The sequence below is a fragment of the Pseudoliparis swirei genome, chromosome 23, assembly GCF_029220125.1.
Source record: "Pseudoliparis swirei isolate HS2019 ecotype Mariana Trench chromosome 23, NWPU_hadal_v1, whole genome shotgun sequence".
NCBI classification, from domain to species: domain Eukaryota; kingdom Metazoa; phylum Chordata; class Actinopteri; order Perciformes; family Liparidae; genus Pseudoliparis; species Pseudoliparis swirei.
Window position 1 is genome coordinate 12673979 of NC_079410.1, and position 25096 is coordinate 12699074.

The 25096-nt window shown below is 40.8% G+C and overlaps 1 protein-coding gene across 2 annotated transcripts; it reads right to left on the reverse strand.

The window, feature by feature from the left end:
* Positions 1–631: 631 nt before the first annotated feature.
* Positions 632–24705, reverse strand: ttyh2l (tweety homolog 2, like). Of its 2 annotated transcripts, XM_056408139.1 has the most exons (14): positions 24211–24705; positions 20691–20863; positions 17186–17297; positions 13621–13841; positions 10821–10916; positions 9242–9314; positions 7000–7069; positions 6842–6897; positions 3876–3968; positions 3698–3790; positions 2610–2752; positions 2296–2481; positions 2134–2212; positions 632–1046 (listed from the first exon to the last, which is right to left on the reverse strand). In XM_056408139.1, the coding sequence occupies exons 1-14, from the start codon at positions 24337–24339 to the stop codon at positions 966–968; spliced, it is 1605 nt and encodes a 534-aa protein (XP_056264114.1). In that variant the 5' UTR covers positions 24340–24705; the 3' UTR covers positions 632–965. The 2 variants fall into 2 exon arrangements, with proteins under 2 accessions (XP_056264114.1, XP_056264115.1); XM_056408140.1 differs by lacking the exons at positions 9242–9314; positions 10821–10916; positions 13621–13841; ... (1 more) ...; positions 20691–20863; positions 24211–24705 and adding an exon at positions 8575–9076.
* Between the last annotated feature and the right edge of the window lie 391 nt (positions 24706–25096).

The window sequence follows — 25096 nt, forward strand, 5'->3', positions numbered from 1 at the left end:
ACCAAATTGTATTCAACACGTTTTTAAGCTATTAACAATGTCTGTTTTCTATCTGACAATCTACTGTGTCATGGTCATCATGGGTGTTTAAAAGGGGACTGAACCACAAAATATTCGATGAAACTAGCGATTAGGAATTGTATATGTTAAAATGGTTCATCTGGAGAATATCATAGGGCCTTGAGGCAATCAGATGTAAAACACAATATTTATGATGGATTAAAGTTGTAAATCGGTCAGATTTGACCCAAACACAACAGGAGGGTGAAACATAACATTTTAAAAAATTGCAATTCAATAGTAATTGTCTTAATGTAACTGATCGATTTGGGAGATGTCATGGTTATATATATTAGAGATGTTCCTCCTATTCTCCTGGGGCGTTTCCCCTAAATTCATATTTTATAAAAATATCAATATATCTCTGAAAAGGATTTTAGAAAATTGTGCAGCAATTATAATACAACAAGAATTAAGGAATTCAATGAGAAAAAAAGTAGGTATTTTTCAAGTCTAAATGATATGATGGGAGAAATATTGGTCATCTGCAGTCATCCTATTTCACATGTCAGTATTGATGATCATATCCATGCTGACCACCAGAGTACAGAAAAAAGCAACAACAAAAAAACATGTTTGAACCAGTCAGCTCAGAGCCTCTTGAATTGGCTAACTTAAATGCCTTTATTGGAGGAACAGTGTTTCCAAACATCATAATAACATCAACAACAGTCTTGAGATGAACTTTTCAGGCCATCTCAGTTTAAAACGGCATGCAGGGCTTTCAGAGCACTGCATTGGTCTGTTTCGGAGGGAATAGCGTCATGCGGCCTGCTTTCACGTCTCAGATTGGGACAGCAGGCTGCAGCTCCTGTAAACAGGATTACGCTATGGAGACAGCCTCCTCGGTAAGAACCCAGAGTCTCAGACAGTGCCTCCTTAAAAAGGATTCAGTATGTAGCGGGCTACACCTGGAAGTCAGTCCCAAAGTGTCTGATCTGGGCGTCAGTCAAAGAGAGATAGGTGGTCCTCATACTCGGCGAGTACTGCAAGGGAAAGAATTGAAAAACAAAATTTAGCACATCTGCATTTAAACAGCATTTCAAAATCAACTCAGACATTCAAATGGTGTAAACTGATCCACGTTTGAAAAGTATTTCTTTTAATTATGTGCTGCTTTGTAATGATAAGGTTGTGGAATCTGGGTGGTACTTTAAAGTAGCGGGACTTAAAGAGCAGGTGAAGAGCAGACAGAGGGTAGGACTCAGAATAAATGACACTGACATAAAACACTGTGGATAATACAATACCGGAAGGTCTTATGATGGTGTTGGGGTTATAGGATTAAACATCCTCACCACAGAGGTAAGCCCACAGTGTGTTTCAAGGAATGGAATGAAAATTAAATCAAACAAATCAGGGAATAAGTTAGAGAACAATAAAAACTTACTGTTTTTAAATGTGTGAGTAAAAAAAATAAAAGGGTTAGTTACAAAACACTGATCAATATTCAGCAGTTGGATAACTTTTTGAGAGACATCTTCAATAAAAGCATGAGAAAAATGGATTGTGGAGCGGATAAAAAAAAAAAAGGTACACAGACATTTCAAATCAATGATCCGTTCGACATTATCTCCTTTTCTATCCTTTAAAATTGGTTTTCAAGTCTTTGGTATAAAACTTAACAGAAAAAAGTAACCTAAATGAGATTTACAAGCCTTATTTTACACATCTATAGCTTCAGCTAAAAGCTACATACATGTGTGAATTAGTCTTCTTCTTAGTAAACCAATACTTTGTAAAAATAAAAAACACAATCCAAGACAGCAGTGAAAATAACATGAGCATATGCTCAGAGGTTAGTAGTAGGTAGAGTGTGTGTCTGCATACAGAGATGCCACTGAGCAAGAAGTGTCTGCACTTCAGTAAACGGCCAGCAGAGAGCAGTCCGCCATCACTTGGTAACTCTCCACAGTAACTGTTGACAGTGTGAGGTTCTCCTGTGTACATGCATCGTTATGGTCATGGCGTTTTGATGCATGCTTTTCTGTTAGTGTTGCAGCAGTGCCGAGATCAGTAGTGCCATCATCGTCATCACACTAGGGACACTCGTGCCTCGTAGGGCCAACGCACCGAGGGAGGTGGGGATCCTCTCCCTATCAGCGGCACATTCTCATACCGAGGACTCCCTCCAAACAACATGGACTGATTCCTGTGACGGAAAGGAAAAAGGACAAATGTAAGAGAAGAAACGCACACAAATACTAATTTACGATCACCATCTATTGAGCTTACATGTATTCAGGAGGTGGCGCGCCATTCGAGGCAGATTGCGGAGGTGGATGAAGGCTGGCCTGGCTACCGAGGCTGCTGGTGAAACTGCAGAAACTGTGGATGTTGGACCGTCTTGAGTTGTAGGATAGTCGCCTCGCTTGGGGGTTGAATGGGTCCTCCTCATCTATGTCGTCATACTCTTTGTCTCTGGATGGAAGTGGTACACCGATACACACAACACATACAAACAGAAAGAAAGCGAGAGAGCGCAGGCGTCAACACTTTGTGCATTGTCGGCAGTACGTAATGGGATAAGGGGGTCGCTTGGTTCTGACCTGCTGCCCATTAGTGTCCACACTCTGAAAATCGCACACAGCATGGCAGAGAGCGCGCAGGCAGCCAGCAGAGAAAACAGAGAGAGGTAGAGGAGCCCTTCTACCCCATCATAGCATACACCCATTAGTGCATCCAGGTAGTCCTCGAAGAATGGACACATATAGTACATAGTCAGTGAAAAATATTACATTTTACAAATACTAGAGAATGTATGTGCATTAGGTTACTATAAATATTTTACTTAACCCATAGAGATCAATCCATGATCTTAAACTAGTTGTGTAGACAAACATAGTATGGGCAGACTGATGGACTACAAATAACATGTTTAATCCACTGCATTTAATTGAGTTCTACTCTAGTAATCTATGCGAAAGGGCAATATTATCGTTCTAATCTAAGAGCTAATTCTCCATTTTACTGTAGCTTTTCACATAAGTGATGTCAGAAATGCACAGACCACTTAACACACACAAACGCAATGTAAAACAAAATATTGAGACTCTATTGAGACACTCTGATGACATGTGGGTAACAAATGCATTCTTTGTTTCTTTGACTAACAAGCTCTGAGAACAGCCTCAAGAGTCTCAGCTATTTAGCATTATTAAGTCTATTGGAGCATCCTTACAGCATATGTTACTGGCATGCATGTTGACCTCCCCACTCACTAAACTACCACCACTGACAGGTGAGCTCAGATGTGACACTAGAGCATGTCCATCCCCACCGTCCACCGGACCTCATCTATACGCTTTTGTTAAAACATGACACAACCACAATACACGCAGAATACAATAGTCATATGCTCTAAAAGCCAACATCTGATCACAGCAGCGGGAAAGACTCATTTCTGCACTCACATGTCTTATTCTCTTTACAAATAAAACTCTTGACAATCTTAAACCAGCCAACGTAAAAACTGTAAAGTGAGAAAAACTGGTGATTATAAACAGGTCGGCCGATGAGAAGTACTTATAGGAATGGTTACAAATCAGTCAAGTTGGTCATCTGAGTGGCTATGAGCTATGCTACAAAGCAGCCCTATAAAAAATAAAAAAGCATCCTGGTAGGAATCTGACCTTACCTTATGGAGCCCACGGCAATCAAGCAAGGCTGTTAGCCGGTGGAGACTGAACTCAGTCGAGTTCAGCAGCCGCTGGATCCCCAAAAGGTCTCTCTGTATATAAAGGTGTATAAGAGAGGAGGGAATGATACCAATTTTCCAATGCTCTGTGGTAATAGACCATCAGCCAGCCACTTACCTCAGCAGTGGGAAAGACGGGGACGGAGAACTGCAGCAAGCCCTGGATCTGGATTTGCATGGTGGTCAGGGAACGCTGGCAGACCGTCAAAGACTGCAGAGACAGGAATCACCCACCAACATCACATCCACACAACAAACAAAGAGGATCATATTAAGTAAAGCCAGTGGCGGGCCGTCAGGGCCAGCAAGGCCTTCTCTGCTGGCCTAAACATCATCAGAATATATATTTTTTTCTAAATATATTTCCCCACAAATATGTATTCAATTATTTCCCAGAGTAAGAATTATTCTCTTAATTTCATAGTGTTCCTCTTGGTTGCACTGCTGCCAGCCCCAGGTTGAGATTTGGAGGGCTGGTCTTCATCTTAGATCTTTTATCCAATCATATTCAGCCATCGTGTGTTGCCAGGGGGCTAACATCTGCCCTGAGGCCTGCAGAATCAACATTGCGGGCGCTGGTAGCTTAAAGTGAATGGGAATGCACATTTTGTGTCAACCAATCAGCTTTAGAGTTGGCTCCTGTAGGCCTTCTAGCTGGCCCCGGAACCGGCACAGGAGCCAGCTAGCAGGCGGAGTGCTGCACGTCTTTTGATTAGATTACCAATATTGAGAGGCGGGTCCTATGGGCAGGTATATGCAGAACCTCAGAACTAGGAAACTGAATTTGATAAACGAAATAATTCGCGTACTACTAAACTGTTTGTTCAACCCACAATGGCGGAAGGAGGAGAAGATATCGATTTGGTCGAGGATATAATTATAAGGCCATTCTCAACGAACTTTAAGACCGACGCCGACGCTACAAAGCCCGTCACAGGCGGGGAAGGGGTTCGTTCGCCCCTTTCAAAGTTCCAACTACGAGCGCTACCAACGGCTCAGGCTCCGAGAAGCTCTGCTCCCCGGACTGCTGGGAATGCCTGTTGCAAGTGATCGATTTGGTGTTGGGAGCCACACTGGCTTTGCAAACTTGAGTTGTCTAACCAAGGCAGCAACGAGACACCAAAGTACGGTTCGGCACCTACAAGCATCGGTGCTTTGAAAACTTTTGGGGACACGGAGCGGATCTACAGATCAACGAACAAGCGCGCAGGGCAGCGGAGCTGCACAATGAACAGGTGAAGAACAAGAGGGACATATTGAAAAGACTCATTAATTGTGTCATGTGTTTGGGTAAACAGGAACTTTCATCTTCATCATCACGGTGAAACTGCTCTGGGTGACAATGCGCTGTTTAGTGAACGCACTGTAAAAAAAAGTTGGATTTAAAGCTAAAAGTTTGTGGACCAGAAATGGATAGAAGACGAATATTAATATAACTCTGTTGCACCCGACTATGTTCTTGCCTATTAGTTGAACTGTAGCCTACTGTATTGTAGTCTTCCCCTGCAATTCTCTGAAGAGAAATGTCAATTTCAAGGTGACGTAACGCCTGGTTATACTGCGTCTCTGTCTAACTGTATAGTGTCTAGAGAGCCATGGCATCATAATGATGTAATGAGAGGTGGGACTGTGTCACACCTCACTGAAGGCCCAGGCCCCAGGCCCACGGCACGCCACTGAGTAAAGCATTGTTTGGGTGCAGCATATCAACAAATAAATTGGTGTTAAAAGAGGCTTTCTAATGGGTTTATCACACATTTCTTTCAGACAGATAGGCCCAGATTAGCCACCAACCGTCTCGCCCACAAGTCCCTGTCCCTCCTCCCACCCCACCCCCCAAACCCAATCTCATGCACAAAAAACAAAGGAACAATATTTATATCAACTAGGCCATCAGAGGAAAAGATTATCTTTCCCCATTTAACAGGCATCATTTTAATCCCTATGGATTGCATGCAGGTTTTAAATGCATATTAGTCAGGGATTCATCCTCTATAAATTCCCCTCATAGATGCCTTACAGCTACAGTGATGAAAAAAAAATCCTAAACTAGCTAAAAATATTAATAAAGAGTAATTTGATCCATCTTCAATTGCATGATGCTGTGCAAGTTTTGAATTGTTTGTGGTGGGAAGGCGGAGCATTACTCAAGAAAAAGAAATGTGTGCATCACACACACACACACACACACACACACACACACACTGCTCCACGACTTTACACCGAGTTCAGTGATAGATTGTCATCATCATGGAGGATGACTTCATCGTCGTGAAAACCTCATCTGGGACACCCGGTCATATACAGTAAGATGACCTCAACCTTCAGCCCCATCTATGCCTTTTACTACATTTTATTTCACAGACATTACAGCCAAACACCACTTATGCAATAGACATATAGTTTTAAATCATTTCTGATTAAAACAACAACAATGAAAGACTGGAGTTTTGTGCTTATAATAGTCTGCTACGTATAGGTTTAAGTCATCTGGCTTTGAAATACCAATATGTTATATTTATATATATATATACAGTACATTTCTAAGGCACTCGCATTTCAAGGACCAATAATCAGCCTCCTACGAATGTGTGATTGTCCTAATCTTTCTTCCAAAGTAATTATGCAAGAAGTGATAGGCTGATGTCTTTAAACATAGACATTAATAAGGATTCTTAATTCCTCTTCCTCCTTCCTAAGAATGTTCTAGTCGCCGTTAAACAGCAGTTGCCTTCATGCATGATATACAGTAAATTAAATAAATAACTCAGAAATGTTGATTGCAAGAGTACCCCAACCCAAGGCAGAGATTATGAACAGGGTAAAAGATACAGCTAATGTTTGGAGACCGGCATATGAAAAAGGAATATTCTTTGATCAAAGTTTATCACTTTAAGTAATTAAATTAGTGTTGGGGGCTCATTTTTCAGAGCTTATCCGATTAGGGCCTGATGGTGATCTAGCAGCTTGGCATCCAACAAGGAAAAATACTATTTTAAAAGAGAAATATATTTTCCAGCATGTGACTGTGTAAAATAAATGTGTAAGCAAGACAGCTGAGACTTTGGAACATTTTGTCAATACCTGTTGGAAAGGGTTTGGTAGATTCGGGCTGCAGAACAAATAATAGTGTGCAACATCTGAGAGAAATGGGGAGACAGGGAGAGAGATTAGCATCGCGTTTTAAGAGTCAATGACAAAGAGGTGCTTTCTGTGCAAAGTCGTTGGTTGAGAAGCATCACCTGCACTGAGGAAATCCTTGGTTTGGTTCACGATAAACTTGTCTGGAGACACACAAAAGTCGCTGGTGCCCTGTTGGAAAACAACACCATGCTGTAATCTTGCAAGTGTAGAAAAGCAGAAGTTATGAACTAGATCCACTTTATTGTGCTGCAACTAAGTGACATTACACTGGGCCGTTAGAGTGAATCTCTCACCCAAAAAAAACTATTATTTATTTGTTTAACATCTTGTTTGTCACCATTTATCTCCGCAGTGATTGAGCCATTGAAATGATGGTACACAGAACTATGTGTGGTATGTAGGGACTGGCTTCATGCTGTATTGACCATGTAGAGCATTAGTTGTTTGTTGAATGAAATCTACTAAATATGTACTGTGCATGCTCTTAAAAACATTCATGGAGACCTGCTAATGGGCATGCAGTAAAAATTAGGGCTCTCACAGTCTCTCTACACTTCTTCCGTAGAACATTAAAAAAAGGGCAAAACAAAAATAACTTCATTTCTCAGAGACATGCATAATTGATGGTTGAGGAAAATAACAGGCTGCTTTTGAAATTGACCAAGTTCAAAGGGATCAAGACATCTTCTGTGCTGCAGAATGAAAGATCAAAGCTGCATGCCATATATTTATTATATAATCGGGAGTCCACTGCTTTTCATGTCAGCCTTAATCAAAAGCATCGTTCTACAGCCTCTTGTTGTAAAGCACAGCTCAAAGGACTTTACAGAACAATGGAGTGTAAGAAATAACTAACAATGCAACTAAATAACACACATGGAAATAGAACTGTGAAGCAATACAAAAAACATAATAGGCCCAACTAAAACTTGATTTACACATATACAACCTCAGGTTCCCATTACCAACATCTCTAAACTGGACAGCCATCACATGCCCTTTGTTTACAGCAGCGTGTGTCAGACACTGTTAGGGTGTTACTCTTCATCACCATCTCATTATACAAGTGGGGACATTTTGTTTATGCTTCGTCTCATATGTATACATTTGAGCATTTTCTAGGACACCTTCCTTTCAAGACCCACAATGTTTATGCAGGTGCAAAAAGTTTACTTTTAGCACACGGGACATATACTCAAATGATTTGACTGAAAACTGCTTTCATAATTCAGTTATTGTGAAGGACTGGCCTTCATCTCTTAAGGCAGATGCAGTTCTAAGTAAGCTCCTCTTAGTGGACTAATTGGTTCATTTTGGTCATAGTCAACGAAGATTTATTTAGTTGATTATTGGTTTGTAATATGTTTCCAAGCTCAGTCACTAATTTCCACGAAACTTATGAACACTTTTCTGGAAGACACAATAATTAAAGTGGTGCTTTTGCTTGATTATCTGTGGTGTAACTCAGATATACAGATCTATAAATTAAATATACGAATAGATTAGTCAACACAATTGTATTAATAAGTGTGGACGAAGCATTTCTTTGGTGGAGCACGGCCCTCCCTACATGTGACAGTGACAAAGAGATGTATGCTGGAGAAAAGCTGTGCTCCACTATAATGAGCCAAACTAAGACGCAGAGAACCATAAGATACGTCTATATTTCCCACCTGTGTTGTTAACTCCATGTTAAAACCAGCTATCAGCCCCTCTTCTGTTCATTCTCACTTCCCCTTGCCTTACTTAAACAGATGTCCAGATGTAAATTCCTAGGGGATAATCCACAAACAGAATAATCTACAGCAGGCAAGGAGAGAAGAATGGAGGAACACTGGAAGTAAGGGGGTCTTCATACCCCAAACAGTGCCCCAAATATGAGCTCATTAAACACACTAAGCCCAGATGTAGTGAACACATGGTGTACCGACAGGAAGAGAGAGCAATCTGTCAGCCATAAGGAGGACTGGCAGACAAATAAAGCTGAGCACAACAAAATAAGAGATTCTAAAGAAAGCAGGGCTAGGAGTAATTAATGCGAGAAACAGCTTTGTTTACAACGGTAGGGCTAAGGGTTGATCAACCTAAAACTCGAGGGACTTGTAATCAGCTTTACTGCATGACTGACCATAGCAAAGTGCCCGCTGTAGACGAAAGAAACAGATACTTTATAACCAGGAAATATGTCCAATAAGACATGCTTATTGACAGTAAAACTACTCGGAAAGTAATGGTAAGAGGTGGGGAGCCAAATACAAGAACCACCAACACTGTGGAAAATAACCAATTGGTTTGCAAGAGCAGAATATAAACTTTTTTTTAAAGATATTGTCTTCTCACCACAGCTGTGGCAGTGCCCGCTCCCAGTGAGGCCCAGCTTAGCATCACAGACAGCACGACAAAAGCCATGATCCTGGAGGAAAACAGCACGTGGGAGAGAAAGTGAAATGGGGTGATAGGGAGATACAGACAAAGACAAAGATACATGGGGGGGAAGCAGATGAATAATTGTAACAATGATCTTTAATGATCTTTAGCTCTTCTTTACCCAGTTAATTTGATTTATTCTTTTTTTTCGGCGGGGGGGGGGGGGGGGGGCGGATCGTTGTCCCAACTCGCCCTTTGTACTGGTGCATCGTAGATTAGACAATACGGCCAGGACGTGATTTATTATGTGGGTGATACAAAGAAAAAGAACTCATGATTTAATGTGGAAATTCACTCGTTAGCTCTAGACTTAAGAAAAAGAAAAAAAATGATGTATTATATTCAGATGTTTGATTATAACACTGGTTTAATAGCGGTCTCACAACAGCACCACTAAAGAGAATACGACTTGAAGTCTGGGGACTTTTGATCTCCGTCTTGTCATTTCTGCTCTGTTGGATTCCACTAGCAGCATCTTAATTGGCTGCGCTTCCTGTCAATCATTCTGCAATGTTGCTGTCAATACAAAGCTGCCACAATCTTTGATTTGTCGAACCTCTTGTGTTATCTTCCCCCCTTTTGTCTGGAAAGTGTGAAGAGTTCAACAAGGTCTTCACATTGTGGAGGTGGCTTTATGTGAAGAAAATAAATAAATACAAAAATAAAACTGTTCACCACGATTTCTTTTGTGAGCACTGGCAGAAACTAGAGACAGTGATGGAAATTATAGGGGGATAAACCAGGAAAAAGAGATAACGAATGATCCCCTGATGGATGTAAAAAGGTTACAGAGTGCTTCTGTTCTCAACTCACTTCTCGGACCTTCTTGAAAGCACCCATAAAGTAGCCTGAGAGCACTTAATAATTAGTTGAGGGAGCGGACTCATCCTGCTTGTGCGATCAATAGGCATTAGTAAGACCCATCAGAGAGATGTGAGGAGGGATCCTGGGCAACATCTGCTAACACCGACACGTAGGCTGCACTAAATTGGGTAAATGGGATGGGAAGTCTGACTGGATATGCTCGTCGAACATCGATGTTAGTTTTAAATGAATGGTTGCAATTTATTCAACAAAACATTCCTTTTGCTAATCTTTCAATTTCTTATTTTTTATTGTTTAAAGGAGAAACGACTGGTTTTGCTAAATTTTCATATAACATGAAATGTACTTTCAGCAAACTGATCAAACGGTTTGATTGAGCGAAAAATATCATAGAGTTGCTTTTGATTGTACATGGAAATGAAACAAAAGTCTGAGCAGACGGATAAGAGCAGTGCTATTTGAAGATGTAATGCAATCGTTGCTGCTGTTAATGGAGTGACCTATATGGAGCAAGGGGGTCTCTTCGTGCCCTGCCTGTCTGCAGTCTGTAATCCACGCAGAGGCCAAAGAGAACACTAATGGGCTGCAAGAAGGGCAAAAAGAAGTCCTGAGAAACACGATCAAAAAGCAAAAAACGCCTCCACCATGCACACTTGGGGGAACCTACGTGATGAGCAGCCATCGAGAATGCCTGGCCATCCCCAAGCACATGGCCAAGCAAATGACCAGATCCAGGATGAGCAGCAGCAGATAGGTCAGCCATCTAGGAGACAGGAGGCATCAGTAGAACAACTCGGATTGATGTCTTTCTCTTTCAGAGAGTATACTTTATGGACACGCCTCAGGATGTGCAGGCCCAACATATGTTTTGGACCAATAGTGTGAGATCTGTGTGCTCTACATCAGCATTCTTGTCTCCTACTTAGAGCCCATCTGTTTTAGGTAATTTCCAGCCTGTTGGCTTAATAATTCAACACCACAAATCCATAGGCATTAATTTGTCAAGCTCTGAAAATGTCCTTCACAGAGAGCCTGGACCTGACGTGTGTGTGTGTGTGTGTGCATGTGCGTGTGCTCTGACCAACCAAACACGTGGGAATGCCCACGACTCATTCTTAACTCCACGAGCCCCGGTAGCGTTATAAATCTTTTACCAACGACAAAGGAAATTACAGACACTGATGTTGAGGATGGTGAATTCTGAAGATTCTGGCTATAAAGTATTGTCATAAATCTGCGCACCAAGGTCACAAGAGGATACAGTTCTCAAATTGCTACGTGAAGACGTGTCGATGTGCAGTAATAGAGGAGGGAATACGGTTAGAGATAAACACTAAAAAGAGAGTGCACGTTACTATATCTGCATAAACAGAACTGCAGATCGTTTGTCTGAGCACAGGGACAGGGATGAATATAGAAACAGAATAAGGAAGGGATATAAAATTGGAAAACAGAACGGTGTCATTTCTCCCCTTGTTCGAGTAACACTGGGTTGGCCATAACATTTGCTGTTCATCAATACATTCCAGCCACAGGCCGCTCATTGCTCAATGGCTGCATGAAATTCAATCAAAGCCCAGGCGATGAGTCAAAATGCACCAAGTAGCAATTGGAGTCCAAAAGCAGATCTGGTGTCATGACAGGATAGAAAACCACACCATGTGGAAATATGTATACTTTCAATTAATAATGGAAATGTGTCAGTGAGCGAACACCACCGGTGTTACAGCGTGTCGTGCCAAAAGTAGGAGACAGTTGCGATCACTAAAGCTGCATGAATCAGAAGCAAAGAAGAAAATATGGAAACCAATGTAAGTTTTGTTTTCAAACATTCCTAAATGTGTCAAAAGCTTGACGATTAAACAAATGGAATAAACAATAATAAAGTATTATTGTATAATTCAAGCGTATAGTTTATTCTAGCGCCTAGAAGACCTGATTAAGAACTTAACGACACCTATGCAGAGGCGTTTGTATTGTTGTGTAGACACACACACACACATTCTGCTATACACGTGTGTACACGTCAACCAGCAAGACGGAATATTGAGGTCATAAATCATGTATCTTCTGCTTTCCTAGATCGTTTGGATGCTGATAGATAGGCAAGTGCTTTTGAACATCCATTCTCTATTTGGAGTTATAAAACTACAATATGTGTAGAACTCCGTTACATATGCAATCGAAAAAACATTGAATTTAAGTCAATCCTAGACAAATACATTAATATTAAGCAACAACACTAAGGCCTAAAGTGAAGCAATTGTAGCTGCAGTAGGAGTGATCTCAGACTGCCTATCTGGTATATAACCAGAGGCTCGGTGACTAACACAACCGTCCAGAGACACAGGGATACGAGCCCCGCAACAAATAAACAAAGCGAGGCACAGTGCTGTTCATCCTCTTGCGGCACACAGTTACATAACAGAGAGCCTGGATATCTTTTTTACACCTTTAAGTGCATTCTGTAGAATCCATATTTCACAAGTGGGGACAAATATGAGTCGTCAAATTAAGGTGAAATGAGGCTGAAGAAGTAATATCACGTCAGTGGTTAGTTTGTCTCAGAATGGCGGCTTTCCACTGAAATTTACTTCTACTGAATCTGAAACCTCCTGAGACGGACAGGAGTTATGGCATACATTTGATTAGACAAAATAAACTTCAGGTCGCTCTAGAACTTGCTCACATCCATCCAGATAAGCCCTGTTCCCTGACTAACTTTGCATCTATAATGTGTCATTGCAGAAGGTACCACACCCTAAATATGTCTCCCTTTGAGTCTCTTATTCCAATTTGGCTCAACATCCTCCTAGAGTACTGTAATGAACAGGTTGCAAATGTGAAACTTCACAGCATAACAGCACTATTAAGTTTTATGTGTTGAGGAATAAAACAAGCCACCGAAGCTATAAAATTACACTCACAGTTTGCAGCGGCAGCCTTTGGAGCCTCATAAATTACCAGCCCTCTCCTGAATTAATGCTGGATATTTTATTCATTTGGACTACCTTGTTGTTGATTTAGTTTATTATTTCTCTCTCTCTCGCTCCCTCTCTGTTTATTGAATTTCAGTCTCAGCCTCTCAATACTTTCTCACATTTCCTTTTTTGAAACGAAAGAGAGAACCACATGAAAATAATAATTGCAATCAATGTGAGCAGTGGTCTGCGGGTAAGAAGATCATTTATGGTCTAATAGCGACTGCCATGCATAACATTCTGTTGGAGCATAAGCATTAAATCTCAAACTGCACACTTGGCAATAAGCTCAATTTCAGCTTTCATTTATTCAGCAATCAAGAGAAAATAGCTTTTCCGGTCTGTGTTCCAGAGGGAAGATCAATAAAAGCCCATCTGCTCGGTGTGCGGTCTGGATCACTTACAGGTCCCAATCTGAGGGGCACGTTTCCTTCAACCAATAACAGACAGAAATAAATAGTGCCAATCACCCAAGGCTTCACCTACCTGTAATACTCAATAAAGGCTGTTTGGTCTGCGATGGCTGCCAAGTCAACATTAGCTTTACTTATATCCGGCAGAGTGGTCATCTCACGAATGACGTTGTTGATCATCAGCTGCATGAAGCGAAGAGCTTGGAGGTAGTCCGACCTTTTGGCAAATATTTCATCCAGGCGCTCCAGGTGCTGTTTGAGTCCAGTTTGAACATTACCCACAGATCCTGCAACCTAGAAAATAAAAAAAAGACAGGAGAATGGAAGAAAGAGGAAATCAAATAGTAGTAAGAGAGGGGAGGTGTGTCAAAGAGGAAACGGGGTCAAAGGAAAACAGGAACACAAATGAATACATAAACAGATATTCATAAAAAGATAGAAATATAGAGAGAGGGGAAAGAACCAAAAAGAGCTCTCCCTTGACGGAAAGATTAACTCTTCTTCTGAACCGTGTGTTTTATTCAGGTAAACAGTGTTGGAGTGGAATACTGATAACAATACCAGGGAGACTTCTTATCACAGGGGTCTTTGATAGTCAGAATGGAGTGAGGGGAGGCATGGTGGTGAAGAGTAAATACATTTCACTTTTCGGTTTGAACAGAAACAGTAAATGCTGCATTCTCGCAGCATCAATGGAGTTAGAAACGGGTCAATTTGAGCTGATGCTGACAAGAGTAAATTGTTTCTCTGCCACGGCCACATTTCATTGAACATCACAGACACCAGAGTTCAACCCACTTACTGTATAAAGATATTTTTAGAAAACGTGTATTGAAGGCTAAATCAATACGCTCTGCAAAAAGGAAACTTTTCAATCTTGAAAACATGTGCCGTCACTTAAATTGACTGGTCTTTCAATACTTGGACAAACACTAAGCAACTGATTGTCATTTTATAGACTTGGGTTTAATATTTGTGAAAACATTCTCCTTTCTTTTTTTAAAAAGAAAAATGTTGCTTTTTTCCCGCTTTGTAGAGGAGAATTAAATGAGAAGTGCCGGTGCTAGGAGGAACACTTTGTTAGCTTCAGACTGTCTTCAGTCCTTGTGCTAAGCTCAGCTACTTGTAAGCTAAGCTAATTGGTCTTGTATCTAACGGACAGATATGAGAATAATGTTGATATTCCACTAGAGTGTAAATCAGCATTTTTCAAAAAATGGCTTCATACTCCTTCAGTGTTGGGAATTCTAGGACTTCAACTCTGCCCAACAAAGTGGATTTCTGGGAACAGTAAGTAAAGTAAAGAGACCACTTGAACTCAAAATAGTTAGTAAGAGGACCCGGTTCCATAAAGTGCACACACCCAAGTACTTAGTGAGAAACAATGCATTTAACATTAGAGTAGGAGGCTCCATTCATTCTGAGCTGAAGTTGCTTTCTATATTCTAATCTTGGTGGTTTGCAGCAGTCCCACTTTCTTTATCCGTCATCTTTTCTCCATTACACCGATGACTTCTTTCACACACACTCCAGCTCTGCGAGTAAGGCTGTTCATTCCCACACTAAGAAACAACTTACCAGGAAGAAGATAAACACGTATCTCAGTCAGTCTCCCTGACAGTTCAAACACTCTTGATTAGATTCTAGGGAGTCTAGAGGGATAATGATTTGTTAGCAAGAAAGAGTGTCCACGTGGAGATGAGGCAAAGATACAGGCCCATCCTCCACTAGAGAACTCCCAGGAGGGATATGTGATTGCCAGTAAACTGCTCTCACTCCCCACCTCTTTGCTCATCATCTCTCACAGCCCCTGCCACAATGCCCCGAATCTTATCTGCAAGCCTGTATGCCTGAGTGTAAGAAATGGGATCCATCAGCGAGCAGCTCGGGGTGATCCACATTTCCCTAATCTGGACCGTCCCGTCTTCTCTTAAAATGGATTAAAGCTCACTTTTACTGAAAGCAGGTCACAAGGAGGCTTCTCCATATAGGACATGCCTGTTAAATGAAACTCACTGATTTGATGCTCACGGCAGCAGCACTCCGACTGCCAATTCATACGACTGAATCACTTTGCCTTTAACGATTTTATGTATCTGAGATTTACCGTGTTAACTTTACTTTAAAAACAAAAACATGTATATACACATGTTTCAACACACACCCCTCACTATATATATATAATAGTTTCTCACACACACACTATATATATATATAATAATTTCTCACTCACTATATATATAATAGACACAAACATTGAGAAATAGGACACTGAGGGCGACTGATGTATGGTACAGCAGATAGTAATCATTTTGTTCCATGAATCACAATACAGCTTTCACGTTGAGAGAGGAATAGCTATATATATATATATTCTTTTTTTTCTCTTCTTTTTATTAAACGGTTGTAAATTGAAAAGCGCAGATATAGTCTGATTGACAGCTTTTCTCATTTGTTCCGGGCCGCGGTAATGAGATCTTAATTTTGCAAGCGGAACACAATAAAGTTCTAATAAAGGATGGCAGTCAACAATCAAAAGCCCCCTTCAATAGTAAGAGACAGAATGGTCCCCCAAATATTTACTCCTGTGATATTATGGCTCTCAGGAAGTGAGCGTGCATAAAGCATGACGAGAAGAGCCATAACAAGCCATCAAAAGTGCCAAACAGCTCTTCGTGTAAATCACTAACCTCCCAGGAGCCTCGTGAGTTAGAGACATGTGGTTGCTTTCATGCCAATTTACTTTACTGGAAAATATGATATCTGAAATTTTGAACCAACATAATAGAAATACACATGAAGGCCAAAAAATGATTTGGTAAACCAATAAACATCAATAGAAAAATGACTCTCAATCACAAGACTAAACACAGACTAAAGCAGCTTTGGCTTTATTGAATGGACAGGCTCATCAGCTCGGGAAGTGGAGTACATTACATCCAGCTACAATCCTGGAAGGGAGAAAGATTTTGTTTCCTGGAACATATATACTTCTTATGCTGTCATGGTATACATCACGCTAAAGGACCAAATCAATACCAAGTCATTATCTACTTCCTCCAGCTGTACGAAGAAGATGTTGCTCTGCAACCTCCACCCCTTTCTCAGATTATTTATTGTATTGAGCTCAATTCAACTGTAACTGCTTTAGGGAGGTGTTGATTCAACTTCAGTCATTTTGGACGATGTAATTTTTCAATGCTGCTGAATTTGATTGAATTATACTGAGATATGTTTCTAATAATATATCCACTTATTTCAACACATTTAAAACAATAAGAGAGAGTGGATGGAGCTTCCAAAATGCAACACAATTGAATAAACACCTCTCCAAAACTGGAAGAAAAAAAAACATTATAACTTTCATGCATGTCGGATTTATTTCAATAACAAACATCCCCCTCTAAGCCTCCCAAATACCTCCCCCAAATGCAGGTCAGCAGCTGTATAGCAAGAATCCCATATTTACAAATCCTGAGGCAGCAGTCCCCTCAATTTCTGTGATAACCAGCGGATACAGCAAAATTACAGTCCATATTATTTAGACACTAATATATCTATGATTTCAGTGACAACATCCAATATTTGTGATGCTAATAAGACTGGAGACTGAAGGGAGCTTGGCTTGCTTCTCTCACCAGATCGTTGATGCCACCCAATGTGTGATTGGCATTGTAGAGCGAGTAGGTCAGCTGGTACACGCCATCGTTGGTCTCACTGTTACCATAGAAACCCACTCCCACAGCCGAACTGGGAAATAAGGAGAGATTCAGAAGAGTAACAAAATATACATAATTAATTAGTTTGTTTCATCTTGGCACTTTTTAATAACAGACTGCATGAAGTTATTAGAGGACAAGTAAGACACATGATGTTATTCACAACTCCTAAAAGGGGAACATTGGTGCTTTGATACTGTATGCATCGTGGTAACAAAACAGTCCCACGACCACCCGAAGCGCTTCAGCACGACACGTCATTCACACCCATTCATACACTGATAGCAGGGGGCAACCGTCCAAGGTTCCCCCCCCCCGTCAGACCAACACTCATTCTCAAATCACGCACAACAGCTAATTTGGTGTCTGTCCAAAGACACGTTGACAAGGACCAGAGGAGCTGGGAATCGAACTGCAGATGAAAGGTCTCCCCACACTGGGCTTTGTATTGTTTTTCTATAATCTTATTCTTACTTTTGAACTTTTGTTCTCGTACATTCATAGAAGTAAAACATACTTTTGGTAACTCAAAAAAGGATTCATGGATAAATTAAGTCATGTATGGTTCAAAATACAATATGTTTTATTCTCATTTTGTATTGCTTCTCGATAAAGTTTAGTACAAAAATAGCAGTCTTAGAACAAGTGCTACTTCCTTCACTAATATATTGTATTACTTCCCTCCGTGTGACCCCTTTCTCTCACACATACATTCTGAGCAAGTCATACTGAATCAAACCGTTTATTTTCAGCAGTAACTTGTAATCTCAGTCATGTATCAGACTGGAACACACAGGATCCCTATTTGATTCCTTCCTGCACCCTGAGATTTGCAGAGCCTCTGTTATGGGGATGATTAATGTCCTAACCCCCAGAGTCAGTGTACGCCAATGCCAGAAGTCCACAGTGACATGAGCGATGACACAATTTCATCATACTTGCGGTGAGGTCACTCCACACAAAGGTCAGAGGTTAGTAACACTTTCAACTGCATTTAGGGACATTTCCCACAGCCATAAACGGGAGCTCATCAATCAAACTTAAAAAAACAGGAAGTCAGAGCAGGATTTGTGTTTCTGGGATACCACACACAATAAAAATGGAAAAAAAGGGCTTGTTTTTTTTTACACGTTGAGGATTTTTAACACCATCCTTGCTGCAAAACCACACAAATAGTACACAATAGTGAGGTAGACACAAGGACCTGTCAACACCTTCATCCTGAGTGAGACAAAGACAATGAAGGAAGTCATTAAAGTGCAAAGAAAAGATGTGAAGTTATATTTTAGCATTCAATACATCCTGTCAGGATGCGTGTGATATATCACACACACATGATGTGTGTGTTTCTGTAACCGTTTCAGCATAATGAAAACCCCTGCCTGTGTACCATCTATTAATCTAGTTCTATAATGTTATGATCCAGGCCATTGACATCCATCTCTACACAATCAAGGCAGAGCAAAAAAAACCATACAATTACAGGAATCCTTACAAGCAGCGATGCAAGTTTGTAGTTAGAAAAATGAAAACTTTCAGCTGGTTAATTAAAGACCACTTGCTTTAAGCTTTTCACCACCTGAACAATGAGCTCTTCATCAACCCTGTGGCCAACCTAGTGACATGTTGGCAACAAGAAAAGACCCACTAACGACGACGCAGTAATGACATAGGGCATCATATGTTTAGCCTCCAGGGAAGCATTAGTATTTGTTGCGCCATTAAAAAAGGCTGTCTGCAGTAGCTAAAGAAAATCAACAGTATAAGCAATATCACTAGAGCTTATGTGCTCTCCAGGATAATTAGTGCCTTTATTCTCGCAAGGATGAATCACTTTACAGACTGTTATGACTGGACAATTGCATCTTAGTATTCAAAGCATATTGTGAGCAGAACAAGCGGCCAACTGGATGAACAAGTAATAACAGATACATGCCTTGATTCTGTGGAGGCCGGTGTATTGCTGCAATAATAAATTGCATCAGGGGTTAACAGATACCGACAGACAGGAAGGTTTGTTTGCTATTGTAAACCTTGATTAACCCCCATTCATTCTCATGGGTCAGAAATAAATCCTATTTCTATTTTCTCCGGGGCGATTGGGATCCTAAATGCGAACTAAAAATCATACATGAGAATTTCAGTTTTATATGCATCCGTTTGTGTTTGTCTCCACGTCTACTTTGATCCAACCAAGCAAACACAATTTTCTTAAATATGTAACAAGCCCATTTTCAATCTTGCTGCAACAGCCTAACAATCCCAGCAATAACGTCAGTCAATAGGAATTAAACTTTAAAAACATGTCAAAAAGAACAACTTCTTATTCTCAAGACAAAATGATGGCATCAGCAAGTAAGCTGAGAGGGAGCAGCCACTGCTTAAGCAAAATCCTAACCTGTAAAACTGTTTGTTAATGTATAGCTAGACTATTTAATTCGATGCTGCATCCATAAATTGTAAGATATATAATTTGTCGAGAGGAATAAACTAAGTTAACTCGGGAACAGGTTTCTACAGAGAGCGATGAGCAGACACCAGAGTCTCTTTGCCAGCAGCATCACGCTCAGTCACTGAACACAAAAGGCCGTGTGTGCTGTAGCAGCTTGCTATCTACATGGGAAGTTAACTAAGTTAAAACCCAACACTTAGATAAATGTCACAAGTTTGAGCGGATCTGGACACAAATTCAATTGAACCTTTTTTGTGACTCATTACAGAGAGTGTCATCTGGATTCTCTCGTTTCTGACAGGATCAATCTTGTCAACGTATAGTAATATTAAAGAGTACAATTATGTCCGGCAACATGGCTCAAGAAGGTATTTGGAAGAACCTTCCCGAGATACCCGTCACAAAATCAGATGCTGTTGCTGCAGTCGATCAAATATAAAGTTAACAAAAGACAAAGCCCACAACAATAGTGTAAAAGACGAGGCCAAATCTAAAAGCTGCAGCATTATGGTTTGGTAGAGCCTTTAAAAGGACCAAGCTAAGCACTCAGTGGTCAAAGTTTTAGCGGGGCGTGGTCAGCTGAACAGTGAGCTGAGGGATTTAGCACTCGGATCACTCAGCTGATCAGAAACCCTGCTGACGATGCGGATGCCTGCCAGAAATATATATATATTTTTTTTTAAAGAAAGTGTTCACTCTTCAGTTACACACAGGAAGAGGAGCTGTGCATTAGCACTCTACAGTAAAACTTTTAACGGAATAAAATAGGGTTCAAATCATTTTTGACTGATATTTGAATGTGTGCAGCACATCCTTTGACAGCCCCGTGCGTTATTTAAGCCTCGATTACCTGAATGACATTGCTGCAGCGCTCATCCAAAGTAGATGACGGGCTGAATCTGACACGTAATGCTCATATAGAGTCATCACGTGTGTGAAACCCAATGGCATTGTTTGACCATTCAGACTCACCATATGATGAGACCTGTGATGACAGCAGCCCAGGTGAGACAGCAGGATTCAGGCCTTTTGGTGTCTTCATCGACGTCTCTGCGGCAGCAACATACGCAGATCAGGCACACCGCCACGACCAGCAGGCTCAGACCCAGACCCACCGCTCCAACACATGCTAGGAATATCAGAGACTGGGGCAGGAAAGGGGAGAGAAGAAAAAAGGGACAACAAATGCCATCAGTTGAAGTCAAGACTAAACACTTTTCACTAGATTATGTCCACAAATACCTCTAAAGAGGCAGATAGCTGGTCTTGAGATGTCAAGCGACGTGACCCCACCACCCAAGAGGTTGACAGCCGGAGTAAAAACAAGCCCCAAGTATCAGACAACACTCAAGTGTAAAGATATTGTTGAAGTTAGCGTGTAGCTACCTCATCTAATGATCATCATCATCATCATCATCACTGCAGCAAAAGGGGACAGAAACAGAGAATGTTGACCTTTCTGCCACAGCATAACTTGGACTGTTGCTCAGAGGGGAACAGAAACGATCTCCAGCTGTGCGAGGGCAGAATCATGTGACACAATGGCAATGGCCTGCATTCGGTCTTGTGATTTCTGAGTGTACAAAATAGTCAACGCCTGAAGGATGGAGAGAAACACTCTGGAGAAGCAGGGAATGGTGCATTGAGAGTCTGTGTGTACATGAAACGGAGACCATTTCATTATAAATCCCTGTGCTCCTTGGTGGGTTTTGTTTGTATTCTCTGCAAATCTGTTAACAGTACATAGAGATTACAGAAATACATAATTGGCAGTATGCTCCAAGGCAGACAAAAATATGGCATTGTTTATTTGCATCAGATTATACTTGGGGGGATATTTCTTGCGTTACAGTTCAGTTTATAATCCTGTTTTTTTTCTTACAGATAAATCATGTGACCATTTAGTTATAGCTCTCAGCTTATTTCTCAATGCATATGCCATCTAAAAAGGCAGCAGACACATCGATTGATATTTGTGTCTTTACAGCAGCAAACCACTTAAAGTGTCTCCAGTGCTGCACAAACATTGGCATTTGTTTTGGCTGATACTTTCTGCAAGATATTGGAAACAAAAAGTCCCAACTGGGACTCCCGTAGCATTTATCATCACTAGGGGGCATTACATTTAGTGGACTTCAATTAAAAACATGGAGCTTGACGTTCCTTTAAAGACCAGAGAAAAGCATGACATTGGTTTTACTTGCAAATAGTTTGCGCTATGGTTTTAGTGCCTGCAAGTTCAGAAAATCTGAGTCTGGCTGACTAAGCAGAGCTGTTCCTTGAGTACAATGTGTGTAACTAATTATTCCATTTAGATGACATTGACACTGTGACTGAATTTAAATGATATTATTTTGCATATTCCTTGCATAGACCATTATTCAAATTGTTTCAAGTTATGTCACGCTGAGCCTTATTTTGCCCTCAGATTCACAATGAATGCTCAGGATGAGTGAACAAGCAAACAGTAATAAATACTGTATTGCTGGGGTGTGGATGAGCATTACTTTACAAACTAAGATAAATGATGGCCTGAAGAAAAGACCAAGCATGCCCACTTGAATATGTTTAATGGAACTGCACAGGAAGACAGTGAAGTAACATTAATTGTTTCTTAAACAAAGTAGGTTAATGCCCTTCCTTAACTGGCATGGCCAAAACCTTAATCCAATGATTTGCTAATCATTGTTTTTTGAGGACACCTTTGATGAGCCAAGCATAGCAGTGTGTAGAATCTACTGTTGTTTCCACGCTGGTTAGATTTTCTGTCACTATAACTCAGTTTCAGGCCCTTTATTCTGCTAGTTCCACTCTCTTCTCTAATTTTCCACTCCATTATTTTGTAATTAGACAGACAGGCACTTTTCCACAGGCTGCAATGCCATAACAAGAGAAAGGATGTACGAGAGGGAGGACCAAAGAGACAGAAAACAACTAATGTCTGCAGTAGTTGACCGGAAGGTCGCTGATCGTTTATCTTCAAATACAATCATGTTTGAATAAAAGTAGGTTAAAGTATGTGTGACTGTCTAATTAAATTAAACACTGAACAACAAGCACTAGAACATGTTTCTGTTGCTGCTCTACACTTTCTACTTTCCTCAAAAGACAACAGATGAGCATGAATGAAGAACATGAAAGCTGGGATTCAATGACCCACATGGACCTTGATAGATGAAGAGAGAGGCACACTAAAGGAAACCATCCAAGATTCTTGCTAACGGCTCCTTCGTAAATTAATGGGGCAAAAAGCAGCAAGCAATGCCAAATGGATGTGCACTTACCCACAGACAGACACACAACCACTTATACACATCTTTATATTTCTAAGAGGACTGTTGTATTTTTATATGGAGCCCAGACACTAATGGCTGTCATGAGTTGTTCCAAGTTGAAAATGAAATCTCTATGCAATGTTATCCTCATTCAGTAAACCAATATGTCAACAATTTTTCTAAATTAGATATGGAAACAGCATCATCGGTCAAGCAACAAATACACACTAAGATTTTTATTTTGTAGGATTGAATCAACATGCAGCGTTGGCTCATATTCACATTTTTAATTACATGTATGCCCGTCAAGTGACTCGTTTGTACTATACTGAGAGAATAAATCCAAGCTATTGGTAGGCAAATAACAAATCCAAGTCTGTTGTGGCTATTCATACAAACAAGAAGCGAAGAAATGCAAGTCCATAACATGATGGCAAAATAAATTACAGCGGTAATTAAGTAATTGACTGCACATGGATAACTACAGAAACAACTGATCATGAAAAACCCTGTATGTTTTTCACACAGCCCATTTGATAGAATGACTAGTCCTGCTGCCCAGACGGTCACATTCACATGGCCGTCTCAAAACGGCAATACATGAACTCTGGGGAAATTTAAATACTTAAATTTGAGAGAAAAAAGAATATCTAAAATATGTCTAACAAAATCCAATTTATCTTGAACTAAAATGAAGAAAAGGGTGGGGAAAGAGCAGAAGACATGCCATCTCTTAGATGTGTGTAGTAGTCATCCAGTGTGTTGTCTGACTTTTTTTACTGAGCTTTATATATTTTTAAAAGTACATAAAATACAGTTTAATGTACATGTTAATGCTGAGAGTTAAAGACTAGTAGAGACTACGATTGTTTATAACGAGGTGTTAGTTGTGACTCTCTGGGATTAGTGCAGACATAAAGATACATGTTGTTTACTACTTTTACGGTCCAGTTAATACAGGTCATGTGTCATCATGTGATAACCACAGTGCACTATGTGCTCTTACTTCCACACAGAGACACCAACACTTGTAGTATTTGAGGGAGCTACACTGATGCATCACAGAGACAGAATAAATACATTTTAAAAACCAGAAATCTGAATGTGAATAGGCTATGTTGTTTTCCACTATCAGTGGTCCACAAGAGCTCGGGAGTTTTCTGATGAGATTATTTTGGAAACTACGTGCGCCTTGACACGCGAGTACATTTACCAACCTGCTGATAGCTCGCCTCCTCCGGCTTAAAAGTGTTGTCGACCGACTGGAAAAATAAATTGAAGTGGGGGAAATTGTGCAGCCAGTATGTCCACCACGGAGCAACGTAATCAAGTCTTGCAGTGGCCATCCCCGCTTGAAAAGTCAGTCCACCGAACCACAGCGCGCTTTCTTTCGAGACCTTCGCAATCCAATATTCCCAGGTTTTGTGAAAAGATAACAAGAAAAAGAAAAAAATGAAAAAATTAACGCGACTTCAGAATAAGTTATAATCACCACGGAGCATTATAGAATAAGTTCCTCGTGTGCCATGCCTCCTAGTTCCCATAGTTCTGCGTGAACTGTTGCGCAACTACTACAACTCACAGCACGTCGATGCGGGCCAAACGTGTGTATCCGAGACCCGGGACCAAGTGACGGCGTGGAGCTGCCTCCTGCAGAGAAGGCGTGACAAACACTTCTCAGGAAAGTGGGCCAGGCCAAGCCACAGCGCACTTTAAATTAAGAAAAGTCAATATAAATCATGTGAACCCTTCTGCACTGAACACATGAACCTATCAAACACCGAAGAGACAGCTCCATTGAGGAGTCAACTTCTCCTGCACTGGAAATCAAGACGCTCATTACGCATGAGAACGGAGTCACAAGACAACAGAAGAAGCTCTGCCCTCTGGCCTCGAGGTGCAGCAGCATGTGGCGTAAAGTGGCAGCAGCGATTAAATATACTATTTATTACTTCTGCTGTTAATGTCTGACCTCTTGTGGACTATGGGCGCACTGAGGTGACCAGTAATGACCACGGTAACGATGCGCTGCGAACTTGTGTGTTGGCTCCTGTTCTTTTATGTACCGCGTGGTCCTTTTCTTTTCCAACGGTGAAATTATAA